The sequence below is a fragment of the Pseudoliparis swirei genome, chromosome 10 (assembly GCF_029220125.1).
Source record: "Pseudoliparis swirei isolate HS2019 ecotype Mariana Trench chromosome 10, NWPU_hadal_v1, whole genome shotgun sequence".
NCBI classification, from domain to species: domain Eukaryota; kingdom Metazoa; phylum Chordata; class Actinopteri; order Perciformes; family Liparidae; genus Pseudoliparis; species Pseudoliparis swirei.
In genome coordinates, this window is record NC_079397.1 from 15,538,925 (window position 1) to 15,554,220 (window position 15,296).

At 41.4% G+C, this 15,296-nt stretch overlaps 2 protein-coding genes across 8 annotated transcripts in view; one reads left to right on the top strand and one right to left on the bottom strand.

Moving 5' to 3' along the window:
* Positions 1-163: 163 nt before the first annotated feature.
* On the bottom strand, positions 164-8,650 carry strap (serine/threonine kinase receptor associated protein). The gene is made up of 9 exons (XM_056424560.1): positions 8,176-8,650; positions 6,843-6,978; positions 5,694-5,775; positions 5,493-5,565; positions 5,323-5,422; positions 4,291-4,428; positions 3,060-3,196; positions 2,602-2,751; positions 164-974 (listed from the first exon to the last, which is right to left on the bottom strand). Exons 1-9 carry the CDS (start codon positions 8,285-8,287, stop codon positions 913-915), a joined length of 990 nt encoding a protein of 329 aa, XP_056280535.1. The 5' UTR covers positions 8,288-8,650; the 3' UTR covers positions 164-912.
* Positions 8,651-10,590: 1,940 nt separating this feature from the next.
* LOC130200330 (protein bicaudal D homolog 1-like) overlaps positions 10,591-15,296 on the top strand; it is a 61,618-nt gene continuing 56,912 nt past the window's right edge. For all 7 annotated transcript variants that reach the window (XR_008832989.1, XR_008832988.1, XM_056424534.1 and 4 more), the window contains exons 1-2: positions 10,591-10,637; positions 10,742-11,084. Coding sequence is in view for 5 of the 7 variants with exons in the window: in XM_056424534.1 (XP_056280509.1) it covers positions 10,866-11,084 (219 nt within the window). In the remaining 2 variants the exon portion in view is untranslated. The remainder of the gene's footprint in view (positions 10,638-10,741; positions 11,085-15,296) is intronic.

Sequence of the window (15,296 nt, forward strand, 5' to 3'; positions counted from 1 at the left end):
TCAAATTGACCCCAAAGGTAACAGGAGGGTTAATAGAATAAAGTGGAGCGAGGGCTCTCAGGATGTACAGTATGCCACTGCAGAAGAAAAATCATAGCGTGACGGTGTTTATTAGCTTCCACGTGACCCCATTCATTCACATTAATGACAACACCAAACCCAATTGTGTCTTAGTGCATTACTTTTACAAACCAACAGAAATGCGTTTTGTTTATTTAATCACTGGACTTTTAACTGAGGACAGAAACCAAAAATGGAGAAAAAAAACCGAGCAGCATTTCTTCCCTTTCTGCTTTGTCACAAAACAATATTTTCTTTAATTTGCACACTTACTTCAGACTCAACCAGTCACATTACAAAAGCAGCGGGTACCCAAAAGCAATGTTTTTTTGAGGAAATGAAAGCGCCTTACTTTCGCACAAACTGTGCAACCTACCTATCGTATTCTTGTAACTATGAACTGAAAAAAAGCCTTGGTCGAGCTCTTTAAATATCTTAAATTTTTGAAACCCAAACCTCTCTTAACAACAGCTGATTGAGGGGTTGGGTTTAAGGCGTTAGGTTAAAACAAGTTGAAGCAGACAGACAGAACTGAGCTAATCAGAGAGAAAGCAGGCAGCCGTGAGCCGACACTCACAGCTCTACTGCTTTACTCTGCAGCTCGTCCTGTCCATGTGACCGCCTAAAATCAGTGGGAGCCGCTACGCTTTTGTGTGTCTGTGTAGGTGTGCGACGGGTTAGACTATGACAGACAGTCATAATACATCCACATCAGTTCCTGGTGGATGGAGGTGGTCTGGACTCTGCTCCTTGCTGGGGCCAGATAGAACGCTGGAACACCCCTCCGCTGGTCTCCTTTTCCGTCGTTCTTTTCTCTTCTCGTCCTATTTCCACATCAGCACTGCTTTCCCCTCATGCCTTGATCTCGGGGGGCGCGGTGTACAGCGGCTCAGAGTTCTCCGTCCCCAGGTCCTCTGCGGAGTACGGCAAGACAAGAGGAAAACAGAGGGATCGTACGGGGCAGCCGGAAATAGCTGCCAAGAGCAGGGTCACAGTTTTCAGTCTGAGGTTTCCCAGCCGAGTTGGGTTTTTTTTGAAGCAGAAAATACACAATTGGGCTAAGACGATGCAGCTGACCGCTCATAAACTTGTCAAACAACACGGTTGAATGCAGTAACTTGAGAGATGTTCATACGGAACTACATGGCGAGTGTTGGGGCAGAATATTGGCTTTAAAAAGGGGCACTGGACTGATTTCACACATCGCTTCATCTTTTCTTGAAACAGTTGTCTGATGTCTTCTGTGGTGCTGGAGGTTCAAACTAACAGAGGGTCAGCTGTGTGTTGCATGATGGGAAATGGGTACTTAAAATTTATTTGGACGAGGGCTGAATCTAGGTCGGCAACTAACGAATGTTTTAATAGTAGATTCATCTGTCGATTAATCGGCTAACATTCATTTCCAACCCTTAAGTAAATAATAGAACTGACAACGCTTTACTCGCATGAGTTTACTCGCCTCCCTATTTGTGGTTTATTCGGAGAGGGGCGGGGCTTATCTGTTGCTTTGCTCCATGGAAACGGTTATAATTTCTGCCATCCACCACGGAAGAAGCAGCCACTTCTCTTTTTGTTGTTGCTCTGCGCTCAACTTTTCTCTTTCTTCTACTCAAACATCTCCGCGACTTATTGAGTGGCGTATTAATCGCGCGACAACAAATCGATAATGAAATTCGTTGCCCACTCTTCTAATAATCTATTTTTATCGATTCGTTGTTGCGGCCCTACATGAATCAGACATACGTTTCTCATAGATTTCTTCTAGTATCACTAAGTGTTGTGTTAATGTCGGCTACTATGAGCACACAAACCCTTTATTTTACAGATCCCGTGTTATCAAATTTAATGATTTGGTTTATTATAAAATAATGCAGACAATGTACAGAGCTAAAGCAAAGTCACTGCCAGACTGTGTACAACGTTTATTTTCAATACATGAGTATAAATATGATTTGAGAGATGTTTGCAAGTTCACGGTACAAAAGGCTAAAAAAGGGATTAAAAGAAGATGTATTTCTGTTGTAGGAGTCAAATTATGGAATAATGTTGAAATAGAAGTAAGAATGGTGAACTCCTTTTTGTTTTTTAAGGGAATTATTTATAAAAAAATCCTTGAGTTATAAATGTAATTAAAAACGGATTAATATGGAAGATGTATGTGGTAGTATATATAAATATATTTTGTTTTTTATCTTGTTTATTGTTGTTTTTTTCTTCTTTATTTTATATTAATTTTCTGATTTATTTTGATTTCAATTTAGGATAGGAATTTATAAGCATTTTTTTGCTTCTACCTATACCTTTTCAGTCTCTCTTTTGTATTTTTTATAGGATAATATTGTATTGTATTTGATTTGATTGACTGAATAAAAAATACAAACAAACAAACAAACCCCTCGGTGAACTACATTATGTGTAATTCATGGCACATATCGAACGGGATCAGAAACCTATTTGCCGAACATATTTCGTCCACCTTCGCGTCTCTATGCCAGATCGCTTGTTCTATGACTTCATGAGTGAGCGGCAAAAGGTTGTTACCAGGAAGGACACACTTCCACAGGCCGTAGGTTTTCCCTACGGCCGTCTGCCACAGGCGGAGCGTGCCGTCCTCGGAGCCGCTGGCGTACAGCTCGCCATCTGGACTGAAGCGAACACAGTGCACTGGACCGAAGTGACCCTTATAGGACTCTGCAGACAGGGGGTGACGAGAGGTTGTGATTGTTGTTATGGTTTCTCCCAGTGACTATAACAGGAAACCCCTCAGTTAAACATGCTGCGCTTCCCCTAAAATAAAATAATATTTCACATTTTTCATTCACAGAATCAATTGTAAACAATTTGGCTTTTGATCAAGTGTTAATAAAAATAAAAAAATGGACAAAAAAACAACATTTGATCTTTCAAGCTGGAGTCATTACCTGTAGCCTCACCTGAGTAAAAAGGTCTCTAAAAGGAGCCAGAGACTGGGCATCAAGAGGGAGAAAGGCTTCTCTTACCCAACTCTTCCTTGGTGCTGTAGTCAAATTTGTAGAGCTTGAAGTCCTCCCCGCCGGCGACGAAGAACTCCTTCTCTGGATGGAGGGAGGCCGAGTTGATGGGAGCCGGGGCCTCCACCGACTTGATGAGGTCCAGGCTGGAACACAGCAAGAAGTCATTCTGATTGTCGGCTCATTTGACGGCATGGCGGACACGTCTTCGTGCGTTACCACGTCACCCTGAGCACATTTCATCAAGTTCAAACCTGCCCTTCTCCAAAATGCTGGATGAGAGAAGAGACAGATCTATTTTCTAAGTTTAATTCAGTGTGTGTTGGTAGTCCTGGAAGCTTTTTATTAACTATTTGAACAACGCTGCAATCCAACAGGAGAACTAGGAGACGCCCCCATCCTTTCTTCCTAATTTTGTATTTGGTGTTTGTAGTTATGTATGTAACTTAATTCCAACTATATTTAAATGTGCTTTAAGTTACTTTCATCGTGGTTGTTTGTTCATTGTATTTGCCATCTTTGGACATAGTGACAGCGTGTCCCAGTTATGACCTCCCAACAACTGACGGTCATGTTCTGTACAAGCAAACTTCTTATTACTCTTCATTCCTGTATGTGTTTAGCAAAATAAAAAAGATTTAAACAAGTTTGTGTTGGCTGGCTGGTATTCACTTGACAGATAGTTCTTAAGTTGTTTTCCCCCCCACTAAAATTAGCATGTTCATGCAGGTGTGTAAACATGTGAAAATCCACTATAAATAATGGATTGGTCCCGCTGTCAGGTTCATCATCAGGTAGTAAACACTGAACATGTTACAGGGCTCACTTCTTTACTTCCTCTTTTTCAAACTGTCAGACCAACCCTGAGGCAAATAAAAATGTGTGATATTGGGCTTTATCAAATAAACTGAACTGAATTGAAACCAGAGTTGGTGACTTGGAGAAAGGGGGAAATGACTTGTCCCACTAGTGGAGCATGTTTATTATACATCATGTGTCCCTTAATTAACTAGAATAATATTTTAAAGTTGATGTTACATATATTTTCACCTGCACAAATATATTTCTCAGTAAATATTCAAGAATGATCACAACTCTTAGGTTTTGTTCTCCCTCTACACCTATTTCAACATAAGCCGGTCATGAAGAAGTGCGGCGACTTTCTTTTTTGTTTTTCGGACAGAATCCAAGTTGGAGTTTTATTCCCGTTGAGTTTCCAGGAGGCGTGCGGCGGTCGTACCTCAGAGCGTTGTAGAACGCCACGGTCCTTCCATACGTGATCACCAGAACCTCTCCGTCAGGCACGTACTCCATGCTGCTCACCGGCGTGTCGAACGTCAGCATCTGCACCTGCTCCATGGAGCTCCGGTCCCACAGCCTACACACACACACACACACACACAATTAAAATTAGCATCCATTCCACAAGTAGTTATTTCATAAATATTCAATCAAATATAAGTGTACGTTAATAAACTACATTGTATATTCAGTAGACCATTCAATGTCAGTATCCTAAAAACCCATTCCCACCCCATACCAGGATGGTTTGACCCAACCTGGCACACGCCACCTGTAAATCACTGCCACCGTAGAAACTCAAACAATGGAGTCGTGATTGAAGCGTAGCAGTAAAATATGGAGACAAGTGCCAAAGAAGGCGAAACCAGAACATTCAGTATTCAGAAGAATCCGTAAGAAAAACACACAAATGGGAGATGGACTTGTACCGATAAAAAAGCACTTTACAGGGTTCTTACACATTTTGACCAATGGATTTCCAGGACTTTTAACCAAATTTCCACGACCAAACTGAAATCTCGGTATAAACATGAACAATTTAGAGAATTTTGTATTAAACAAATTAGAATTCCAAATCCTACAGTTTACCTTAAATTAAACAAATGAATGAGACAATAGTTTGATTAAAAGAATATACATTTCTATACATGTTTATTCCTTTAAACACTTAAATAAATGATTATTCTTTATGTGCAAATCCATCTGTTTATAATTATTATTTCAAACTCGTCGTATATGAACATGTGAATATACCAACATTTCCATGACTTTTCCAAAACTTTTCTGATTACGTTTTTTTCCATGACTTTTCCAGGCCTGGAAATGACCATTTCAAAATTCCATGACTTTTCCAGGTTTTCCATGACCGTACGAACCCTGATTTTAGTACAGGAGATATGTCGATGCTACTCTGTATGGATGCTTTCCCCACCCCCCTGCTGAAAAATAAGGTAAAAAGCAATCCACCGACCGTATGGTTTTGTCGTCGGCAGCGGAGAGGATTTGCTTGTCGTTGTTGCACCACAAGGCTTTCTTTATGGCGGAGGTGTGACCGGCAATCTCCTGAGGAGCTGAAAGGACACGAAATAATCAAATCCTACATGGAGCCACCTGCATTTCCCCATCGACACCTCGGCTTACCTGCTTCAGGGCTGCTGAGATCGTAGATGCGAAGCAGCTTGTCGTTTCCTCCGGTCAGTAGACAGTTGCTGTCCTGAGAGGAGAGGAAAAAAGTGTGTTGAGAGGCAAAAGCAGTTTCAGAAATATCTCAAACAACCCTCACGTCTACATAAACGCAGACAGGGCGTGTATATCTCATCGATATCCAGACGCTACACCGACCTGAGTAAACGTGACCGTCTTGACGATGTGTTTGTGTGCCAGTGTGAGGACCTCGTCTCCGCTCACTGCATCCCACACTTTTCTGAAACACACACACACACAGCACATCTGTTAATTGACAGTTTATGCAGCTCCAGTAATAATAATTACATACAGTCTAATGTGCTTAAAAACCAGTGTGTTTATGGATTTGAAAAAGCAAACAGAGATACAGACAGAGGATATCTTTAGAAGAAAAAAACACGCAAAAGTAAACAACACAAAACGGAATCCAGACGACGGCAGAAATATATCAAATATAAAGATTTATCATGATCGACTGATGAGTCTTAGATTATGGTGATGCAATCCACGGCAACGCTGCTGCTTCCACTCTGAAACCCAGAGACGAGCTTATCAATCTGACCTTGGATGCATTCCCGGAGATCCCTCTGGCGCCGGTGTCTCTTCATCTATGAATCCGTTATTGGACATACGCCTTTACTCTACCATAACATATCTAAACTTAACGAGAGCCCAGAGCCAAACCAAACTCGCTCTGATTTCATGTCCCTTGGGTTTAGACCAAAATAGTGTAAATAAGTAGAAATTCACGGTGAGGGCAGCCATGGGTTCGTGGACGACCTTGGGTGGGGCCCTATTCTGCTGTTGATCGTAGAAGAACACTTTGGTTATTGGGTTCAGCATGTGTAGCTTCTTAATGTGTGACTCTGTTAAAACAAGCGTGGCGTCTACGCCTGTGTAATTATTCTCATGTTTGTTTAATTGCACAAGTTTAGTCATTTTAAGATTAGTTTTATCAAAGGGAAGGTGGTTGTATTGTTGAGAAGAGAAAAGTAAATTGGCCCAATGTTTATTTAAGCACAGACATTCACTGTTGCGATATATATTGTATTCTTACATGTTTGTTAGAAGTCCTGTTTAAAATATGGAGTGGAAAAATGTTTTGTTTGATTTTCTACATAATTATCTTGGTTGGAAACGTGACGATATTGACTTGTAAAAATGTCTCTATTTCCCTTTATTAATTTCCTTTTTTTAAGACTCATTATTATCATTATGTTCAAGAGAAGGACTGGCTAAGCGTGTGCTTTGAGACACACGGCTAGGCAGGAGTTTGCAAGCCCCGTACCGGACTGGTCCACTCACGCTGTGAAGTCCGCTGCGGCGGTGGCTGCCTTGGTGGCGTCCGTGTTCAGAGTGGCCCCCCAGACGGCACCTTTGTGACCCAGAAACGTTCCGATCCAGTCTCCTGTGTCTCCCTGGCGCATCATGGGTTTGCCATCTGCCAAAAGAACAGAAGAGGTTAACTGTGCTTCAGCTCAGCCGTCGCAAGGACAGATACAGGAGAACGTTCCTGACCACCGCTATTAGACTTTATAATAAATAAACTCTGGTCAGATCCTTCTCAAATTGAATCACCTTCAATAACCCTTGCACAGATTTACTTTATACTCATTTATATACACTGTATAAACTACATTTTTTCTTTCTCCATCTATCCATTATCCAAATCGCTTCTTATTTAATTTTCTTAAATGTAATATTTCCTGCTCTGCCATTTTATTTTAATGTATTTTATATATTCTAGCCTTGTTTGCTGCTACAAAGAAATGTATTAAGGAATTAAAACGACATTTTGTATTTCAGGATATGGTGTTAAATTACCAAATTAAGAGCAACACGGTTCGCCTGTGTTTACGAACCACTCAGGGCGAAGTACCGACTTCACTCTGGGGGTATGGACCGCTTCCGAGGGGCGAACATTAACCGTTAGGACCCTTCTTCGTCAGCCCTTACCGGTGTTACGGTTTAAGAAGCGACCGTGTTACCTGGCGACTTTGAGCCGAACGCGTCCGTTGTTGTCGTGGCTAGACAGGTGTTGAAAATAGGAAGAGAACACGTAGCTATACCCCCGTAAATGCTGTTTAATTGGAATATATATATATTTATGTACAATATATTATTATGTACAGGGGTTAAAACTGTATTACAACATTAAACCAAAGCGGCATTCACGAGGACAGCTATACGTGTCCTCTATCCTATTTTTCTAACGGCCGTCGTAACCACGACAACGGAGGTATTCGGCTGAAAAGTCGCCAGTTAACACGGTCGCCTGTTAAACCGTAACAGGTGTTACGGTTTAAGAAGCGACCCTGTTTACTGGCGACTTTGAGCCGAAAGCGTCCGTTGTTGTAGCGAGACAGGTGTTGAAAATAGGAAGAGAACAGGTAGCTATACCCCGTGAATGTTGCATTGTTTAATTGCTATATAATATATTATTATGTAGGGGTTGACACTGTATTACAACATTAAACCAACGCGGCATTCACGAGGACAGCTATACGTGTCCTCTATCCTATTTTTCGAACGGCTGTCGTAACCACGACAACAACGGACGTATTCGGCTGAAAAGTCGCCAGTTAACACGGTCGCCTGTTGAACCGTAACACCGGCCGTATAAGCCCGTTGGTCTCACCTTTGCAGGCGCTGATTAGGAAGTAGCCGTAGGGAGTGATCCCACTGAAGGCCAGGTCTACCACGGGCCGGGTGTGACCGGAGCAGGTGAGCGGAGTCTGTCGCATCGCCATGGCCCTCGAGTCGCCGGGGAGCAGAGGAGTCGCGCAGAGGGAGAAGACGTGAGGACGCTAGCGGGTAGCTAGCGAGCTAGCTAGCTAGCTGGGGGACTACTGGGCTACGAGAATGGCAAGACAAGCTAGCTGCTATCTCGGGGGGGGGGGGGGGGGGGGGGGGGGAGTAGTTTCCGTTCGTTAGCAGCGGGCTGCTGGGTGGACGACAGATGAGTGACGAGTAACACCGGAGGTCCGTCAAACCGAGCGGCGGGGCTTCCTCCCAGCAAAGGAATGGCTATCGTGCTAATAGCTACAACATTGCAACTAACTAGCAACGTGCAACGCGGCGCAGCTATCGCGGAGATGGTATAGCCGGACCGGTGTTCCTCCAGCCACAACAATGACGACACTTCCGGCGTGATGTTCTTCACAATAAAATACTCCATTATTCAACAGGCCGCTGACTGAGTGGAAAACCGGGTTCCAATATTAAACAAATATATAAAAAATAAGATCCAGTGAGATACATAGACTCATGGATAATATTAATAATAATAATACATTCATTTTATAAGACGCCTTTCAAGGCACTCAAGGTCGCCGTACAACATATTTAAAAATGGACACAATTAAAAAGCAGAACAGTTAAAAGCAGAACAGTCTGCAGCAGAGCAACATAAATAAGACGACACATAATATGACTGCCATTTTGAAATAATTCAAGTCCTCATAAGGTATTATTATTTAATCCTGCTTCTTTCCACATTAACCGTTTATTGCAGGTACATTTTCCAATACATTATTGTCTTTATCTGTCAAACAAGCCAACATTACAAGAACACTTTTATGCTTGAATGCTTCTGCTTATATGAGTTTTCTGTCCCATCTTAAATCCGTAATGTTAATGATTCTGTTTAAATGTAATAAACCAGGTCAAACACCCATGTGCCCTTCTTGTTGTTTCTCTGGTAAACCCTTATTTAATCTCACAACCTGCTGTAAATTATTTGTTGCTCTTGTTTTATGAAGTGTTTTTGTTTTTGGACCCACAGACAGTTTTACAGTTGGATGTTGCTTTGATCTGAATAAGCAAAATAGCTCATATATATGTATATATATGAGCTATTTGCTAATAATAACATATTAAAATACATTCTATTAATTTTTAAAGTAATTTATTAATCCAAGCTTTAACTGTTATGTATTTTAAATCATCTGACATTTTTTAAACTTTTACATATCTTATTTTGAAGGCTGGACAACGACTTCCTCATGTGCTTCATGGCAGGATACATGCGTCTCTAGCGTGCTGCTGCCCCCTGCAGGAAGTGTTCTTCACACTCCCACAATAAGGTGTTCATCCTCCGCTGTTTGCTTTCCACTCCCGAAAATAATTTATGTTATTAATAATTTTCTCGCATCTTAGATTCCCCACTGTTTCTTTCTAAATATTTGAGTCCTTATTATATTATAGCGTGATCCTAATGCTCCACATTTTAAACAGTATTTTTTAAATTGTAGACAATAGTGACTTCATGAGTCGACTATTACGCACTTTAAAGTACTATACGGTTGTAATAACATAGGCTACTATACATGATATTATTGAGAATAAATACGTTTAGCTCTGTTTATTAATTGGACTCGTCATCAAACAAACAAAAAAACAGTAAAATAAATCAAAGATAAAGAATTTCAAAATGAATATTTAAGTATTTAAGCTGGTCAGTGCTGTACTCAATTGGGCACAATTATTATGGCTCGTACTACTTACTTGTAATGGTTTTTATTACTTAATTTTAATATGATGTATTACTTACTTGTAATGTGCTGTTATGCTGTAGCTTCGCATTGTGGCATGCTTTTTGTGTTTTTCTTACCACGTATACTGTTGTAGTGTGTATCATCATGTACTGGTTGTTATTGTTTTATGTTTGTTATGGTCTGTCAAGATAATACATATGCAAATTAGCTGAAGCTACAATCCAGTCTATCAAAAGGTGGTCCCTTTTAAATAAAGATCATTTCAAACAAATTGTTTTAAGTATTATCTACCTATACTATTCATGTGCTTCTCTCATTTTAAAAGTCTGCCATCAGCACACATTTAAGTTTATATACGTTCAAACTTTCAAAGTAATTTTAAAAAAGTGACATAATTTGATCTGAATAGTGATCTGTCGGTCATGCTGCGAGGCAGAGCCGAGGAGCCGAACCCTGGGAGCGGGGAGTGTGCCTTGCCTCACGGCTGCGGGCAGGGAGCGCGTCCTGAGGCCGGTGAATAAGCAGAAAAGCAGACAGACAGACAAGAGCAGAGGGAGGAGAAGGCTGCATCACTAAGAGCATCGCGTGGCACGAGACGTCTCTGGTGATGATGATGATGATGATGATGATGACAACGCGTTTAGGATATTTACGGATGCTCATCCATATGTGTATATTCTTGTTTGTTTGCTTCCATGCGATCTGAAGCCGCCGTGGGACTCCTCTGAGGGGAGGCGGCGGCGGGGGTACGTTTTCTCTCCTCCGGCGGGGCTCTCTGCTCATCCGACGCGGAGGAGGAGGAGGAGAGAGCAGAGGGAGTGGGAGAGGAGCGATGGCTGCCGGTGGAGCAGGATGCGGGGACACGGTGGAGCAGTGCCGGGCCGAGGTGGAGCGGCTGACCCGGGAGCTGGCGGAGGCCAACCGCGAGAAGATCCGGGCGGCGGAGTGCGGGCTGGTGGTCCTGGAGGAGAACCAGAGCCTGAAGCAGCAGTACGCCGACCTGGAGGCCGAGCAGGAGACGCTGAGGCTGGAGCTGGAGCAGCTGCAGGAGGTGGGCTCAGCGCGCGGGTATGGCTCGTTACGCGTGGAAGTGAACCGGACTAGTTAACGGAGCGGCTGGTGCATTCGTGCACTTCACTAACATTAAAGTAGCGGGGAATCATGTGTCATGTGTTCGTATTAAAAACAGGAGCATCACTGTGTGCTGTAGTTACACCTGCTGGACAGCGCACGATGCAGGCCCATGAGGGAACGCCCATGCTTCTTCTTTGTGCATATATATATATATATATATATATGTTTGCTTTTCTGCTCATATGTTTGCTTTCTGCTTATTCATCTGTATGTTTACTGTTTACTTTTTGTTGTTCAGATGTATGGCTTCATTCTCATGTTTTTTTAAATGACATAATCCAACCTTTCTATAATATTCAAGTGTGCCTTGAAAATTAGATCTCAATGAGAACTTTCTTTGATTTTCTTGTGCTTTCGCAACAGAACTTCTCCCCCCTTTCGGGTTCACTTCTAAAAGGGTTTGGTGGAACAGCTGAAAGGCGGCTGGTTCCTTTTACAAGTCCTGGGGTTCCTCAGAGAAAAGTAATGGTATCCATGCTTCATTTAAAAGTCCAGCGCCTCAGCATGACTCTCCTCACTGCGATGACACTAAATGCTCCGCTGTGCTCACCAGCGAGTGTCTCGTGTCAGCCTGTTTGCTGCTGAGCAGGTGGTGAACAGCTTCATCGCTTCTCGGAAAAACAACTCCTGCCAGGAACAACTGGGTTGATCAGAGCCTAGTTTCTGGTTCTAAAAAAAGATCTTGTAATTTTTATCATAGATATGTATCAGAGAACATCATTTTCCAGCATGTGCATGGCAACAATACTTCACCACTGTGTTATCTGATGTCGGAATCGCAAGCTGACTGTGCAGTTCCATCCTGAAGGTCAGGGTGTGTGTGTGTGTGTGTGTGTGTGTGTGTGTGTGTGTGTGTGTGTGTGTGTGTTTAGGTGTGCATGCCTGCAACTGAGCAGGCAGCAGTACCAGTTCATACATATGATGCGTCAACAGCATGTCATGTGAAACAGTCCGGTCTGCCACGGACACGTTGTTATTGACAGTGGACACGGCCATGGATGGGAGCAGGCGGAGTGCTGCATGCTGGTCCCTGGAAGCTAAGCTGGAGAAGCTGCTTGTTCAGTGTTTACGTAATTCATTCTAATTTAATTCAATTTAGTTTGTATTTTATGTAGTTATGTAGTTATTACATCTCTATTAAGTATAATAATAACATGTTCCTGTGTGTGTGTATGTGTGTGTGTGTGTGTGTGTGTGTGGGGGGGGGCGAGCCGTCAACAACAGAATCTTTTCTATTCTATTCCTACCTCCAAGATGACGTGACTGAACTCATCTGACTGAGCGGTTGGCTCGACTGCTACTCAAAGTAATATTTCCATCATTGTTCACATCATATTATTCATCCTGTTGGTTATTTTCTGGTTGACTCCATCGATAGTTTCGCCTGTAAAATGTTAAACAATCTTCATCACACTTTTCAAGTGCTGAAAGTGCTGCCTTTGGAAGTTTGTTGTGTTCGATCACCGGTCCAAAACCCCAATTCAATATTCAATATGAAACAGAGAAAGTCAGAACATTGTCCCATTGGAGGAGCGGGAATAACAGCATATTGGGTATTTTACTATGAATAATTGTTGTTTATAATAATAAGTACAAACCGCGTTTCCTCCCCCTTGTCTGTGATGGGTGTGGTGTCGGTACAGACACTGCAGTGACATCACCTACAAGGGGAAGTCACTGTGTGTCTGCACTTTGTCAATATAGTGTTCATGAAGTGTGTATACGACAACATGTTGTATGACTTAGTATAGACTAATGTAGTGTGTACAGTGTAGTGTGGATAATAGTGTCGGATTATACAGTGTGTACAGCATATTATATGACTTAGTGTAGGCTTATGTAGTGTATGACTAAGTGTAGGCTTATGTAGTCTGTACAGCATAGTGTAGACTTATTCAATTCAATTCAATTCAGTTTATTTGTATAGCCCAATTTCACAAATTACAAATTTGTCTCAGAGTGCTTTACAATCTGTACACATAGACATCCCTGCCCCAAAACCTCACATCGGACCAGGAAAAACTCCCAAATAACCCTTCAGGGGGGAAAAAAGGGAAGAAACCTTCAGGAGAGCAACAGAGGAGGATCCCTCTCCAGGATGGACAGAACAATAGATGTAATGTGTACAGAAGGACAGATTTAGAGTTAAAATACATTCAATGAATATGACAGAGTGTATGAATAGTTCATAGTAGGCATATTCCACGATGGAGACCTCCACGATCCATCAGGCAGATGGCGGTGGGGAGGAGGAGTGGGCGGAGTCTCAACAGTGGGCGGAGTCTCAACAGGACAGTGGCGTAGTCAGGAACAGGAATTCCACAACCCAAACCTCGATGATCCATCAGGCAGATAGGATCTATGCCGTCTCATAGGGTCCGATGACTTAGTAGTAGTGTATGACATAGTGTAGACTTATGTAGTGTATGACATAGTGTAGACTTATGTAGTGTATGACTTAGTGTAGGCTTAAGTAGTCTGTACAGCATAGTGTAGACTTATGTAGTGTATGACATAGTGTAGACTTATGTAGTGTATGACATAGTGTAGACTTATGTAGTGTATGACTTAGTGTAGACTTATGTAGTGTATGACATAGTGTAGGCTTATGTAGTGTATGACATAGAGTAGACTTATGTAGTGTATGACATAGTGTAGACTTATGTAGTGTATGACAGTGTAGGCTTATGTAGTGTGTATGACATAGTGTAGACTTATGTAGTGTATGACATAGTGTAGACTTATGTAGTGTATGACATAGTGTAGACTTGTGTAGTGTATGACATAGTGTAGACTTATGTAGTGTATGACATAGTGTAGACTTGTGTAGTGTATGACATAGTGTAGGCTTATGTAGTGTATGACATAGTGTAGACTTATGTAGTGTATGACAGTGTAGGCCTATGTAGTGTATGACTTAGTGTAGGCTTATGTAGTGTATGACATAGTGTAGACTTATGTAGTGTATGACATAGTGTAGACTTATGTAGTGTATGACATAGTGTAGACTTATGTAGTGTATGACATAGTGTCGACTTATGTAGTGTATGACATAGTGTAGACTTATGTAGTGTATGACTTAGTGTAGGCTTATGTAGTGTATGACTTAGTGTAGACTTATGTAGTGTATGACTTAGTGTAGGTTTATGTAGTGTATGACTTAGTGTAGGCTTATGTAGTGTATGACTTAGTGTAGACTTATGTAGTGTATGACTTAGTGTAGGCTTATGTAGTGTATGACTTAGTGTAGACTTATGTAGTGTATGACATAGTGTAGGCTTATGTAGTGTATGACTTAGTGTAGGCTTATGTAGTGTATGACTTAGTGTAGACTTATGTAGTGTATGACAGTGTAGGCTTATGTAGTGTATGACTTAGTGTATACTTATATAGTGTATGACATAGTGTAGGCTTATGTAGTGTATGACTTAGTGTAGACTTATGTAGTGTATGACAGTGTAGGCTTATGTAGTGTATGACTTAGTGTAGGCTTATGTAGTGTATGACTTAGTGTAGACTTATGTAGTGTATGACATAGTGTAGGCTTATGTAGTGTATGCCATAGTGTAGACTTATGTAGTGTATGACTTAGTGTAGACTTATGTAGTGTATGACAGTGTAGGCTTATGTAGTGTATGACTTAGTGTAGGCTTATGTAGTGTATGACTTAGTGTAGACTTATGTAGTGTATGACTTAGTGTAGACTTATGTAGTGTATGACATAGTGTAGGCTTATGTAGTGTATGCCATAGTGTAGACTTATGTAGTGTATGACATAGTGTAGGCTTATGTAGTGTATGACATAGTGTAGGCTTATGTAGTGTATGACTTAGTGTAGACTTATGTAGTGTATGACTTAGTGTAGGCTTATGTAGTGTATGACATAGTGTAGACTTATGTAGTGTATGACTTAGTGTAGACTTATGTAGGGTATGACTTAGTGTAGACTTATGTAGTGTATGACTTAGTGTTGGCTTATGTAGTGTATGACATAGTGTAGACTTATGTAGTGTATGAATTAGTGTAGACTTATGTAGTGTTTATGACTTAGTGTAGACTTATGTAGTGTTTATGACTTAGTGTAGACTTATGTAGTGTGTATGACATAGTGTAGACTTATGTAGTGTAT

Excerpts from the sequence above, each read along its gene's own strand:
- strap (XM_056424560.1), bottom strand. The coding sequence starts at position 8,287 with ATGGCGATGCGACAGACTCCGCTCACCTGCTCCGGTCACACCCGGCCC. Across the intron at positions 6,979-8,175 it reads CCTAATCAGCGCCTGCAAAG|ATGGCAAACCCATGATGCGC; the intron begins GTGAGACCAACG and ends TTCTTTTGGCAG. Across the intron at positions 4,429-5,322 it reads GCCGACGACAAAACCATACG|GCTGTGGGACCGGAGCTCCA; the intron begins GTCGGTGGATTG and ends GTGTGTGTGTAG.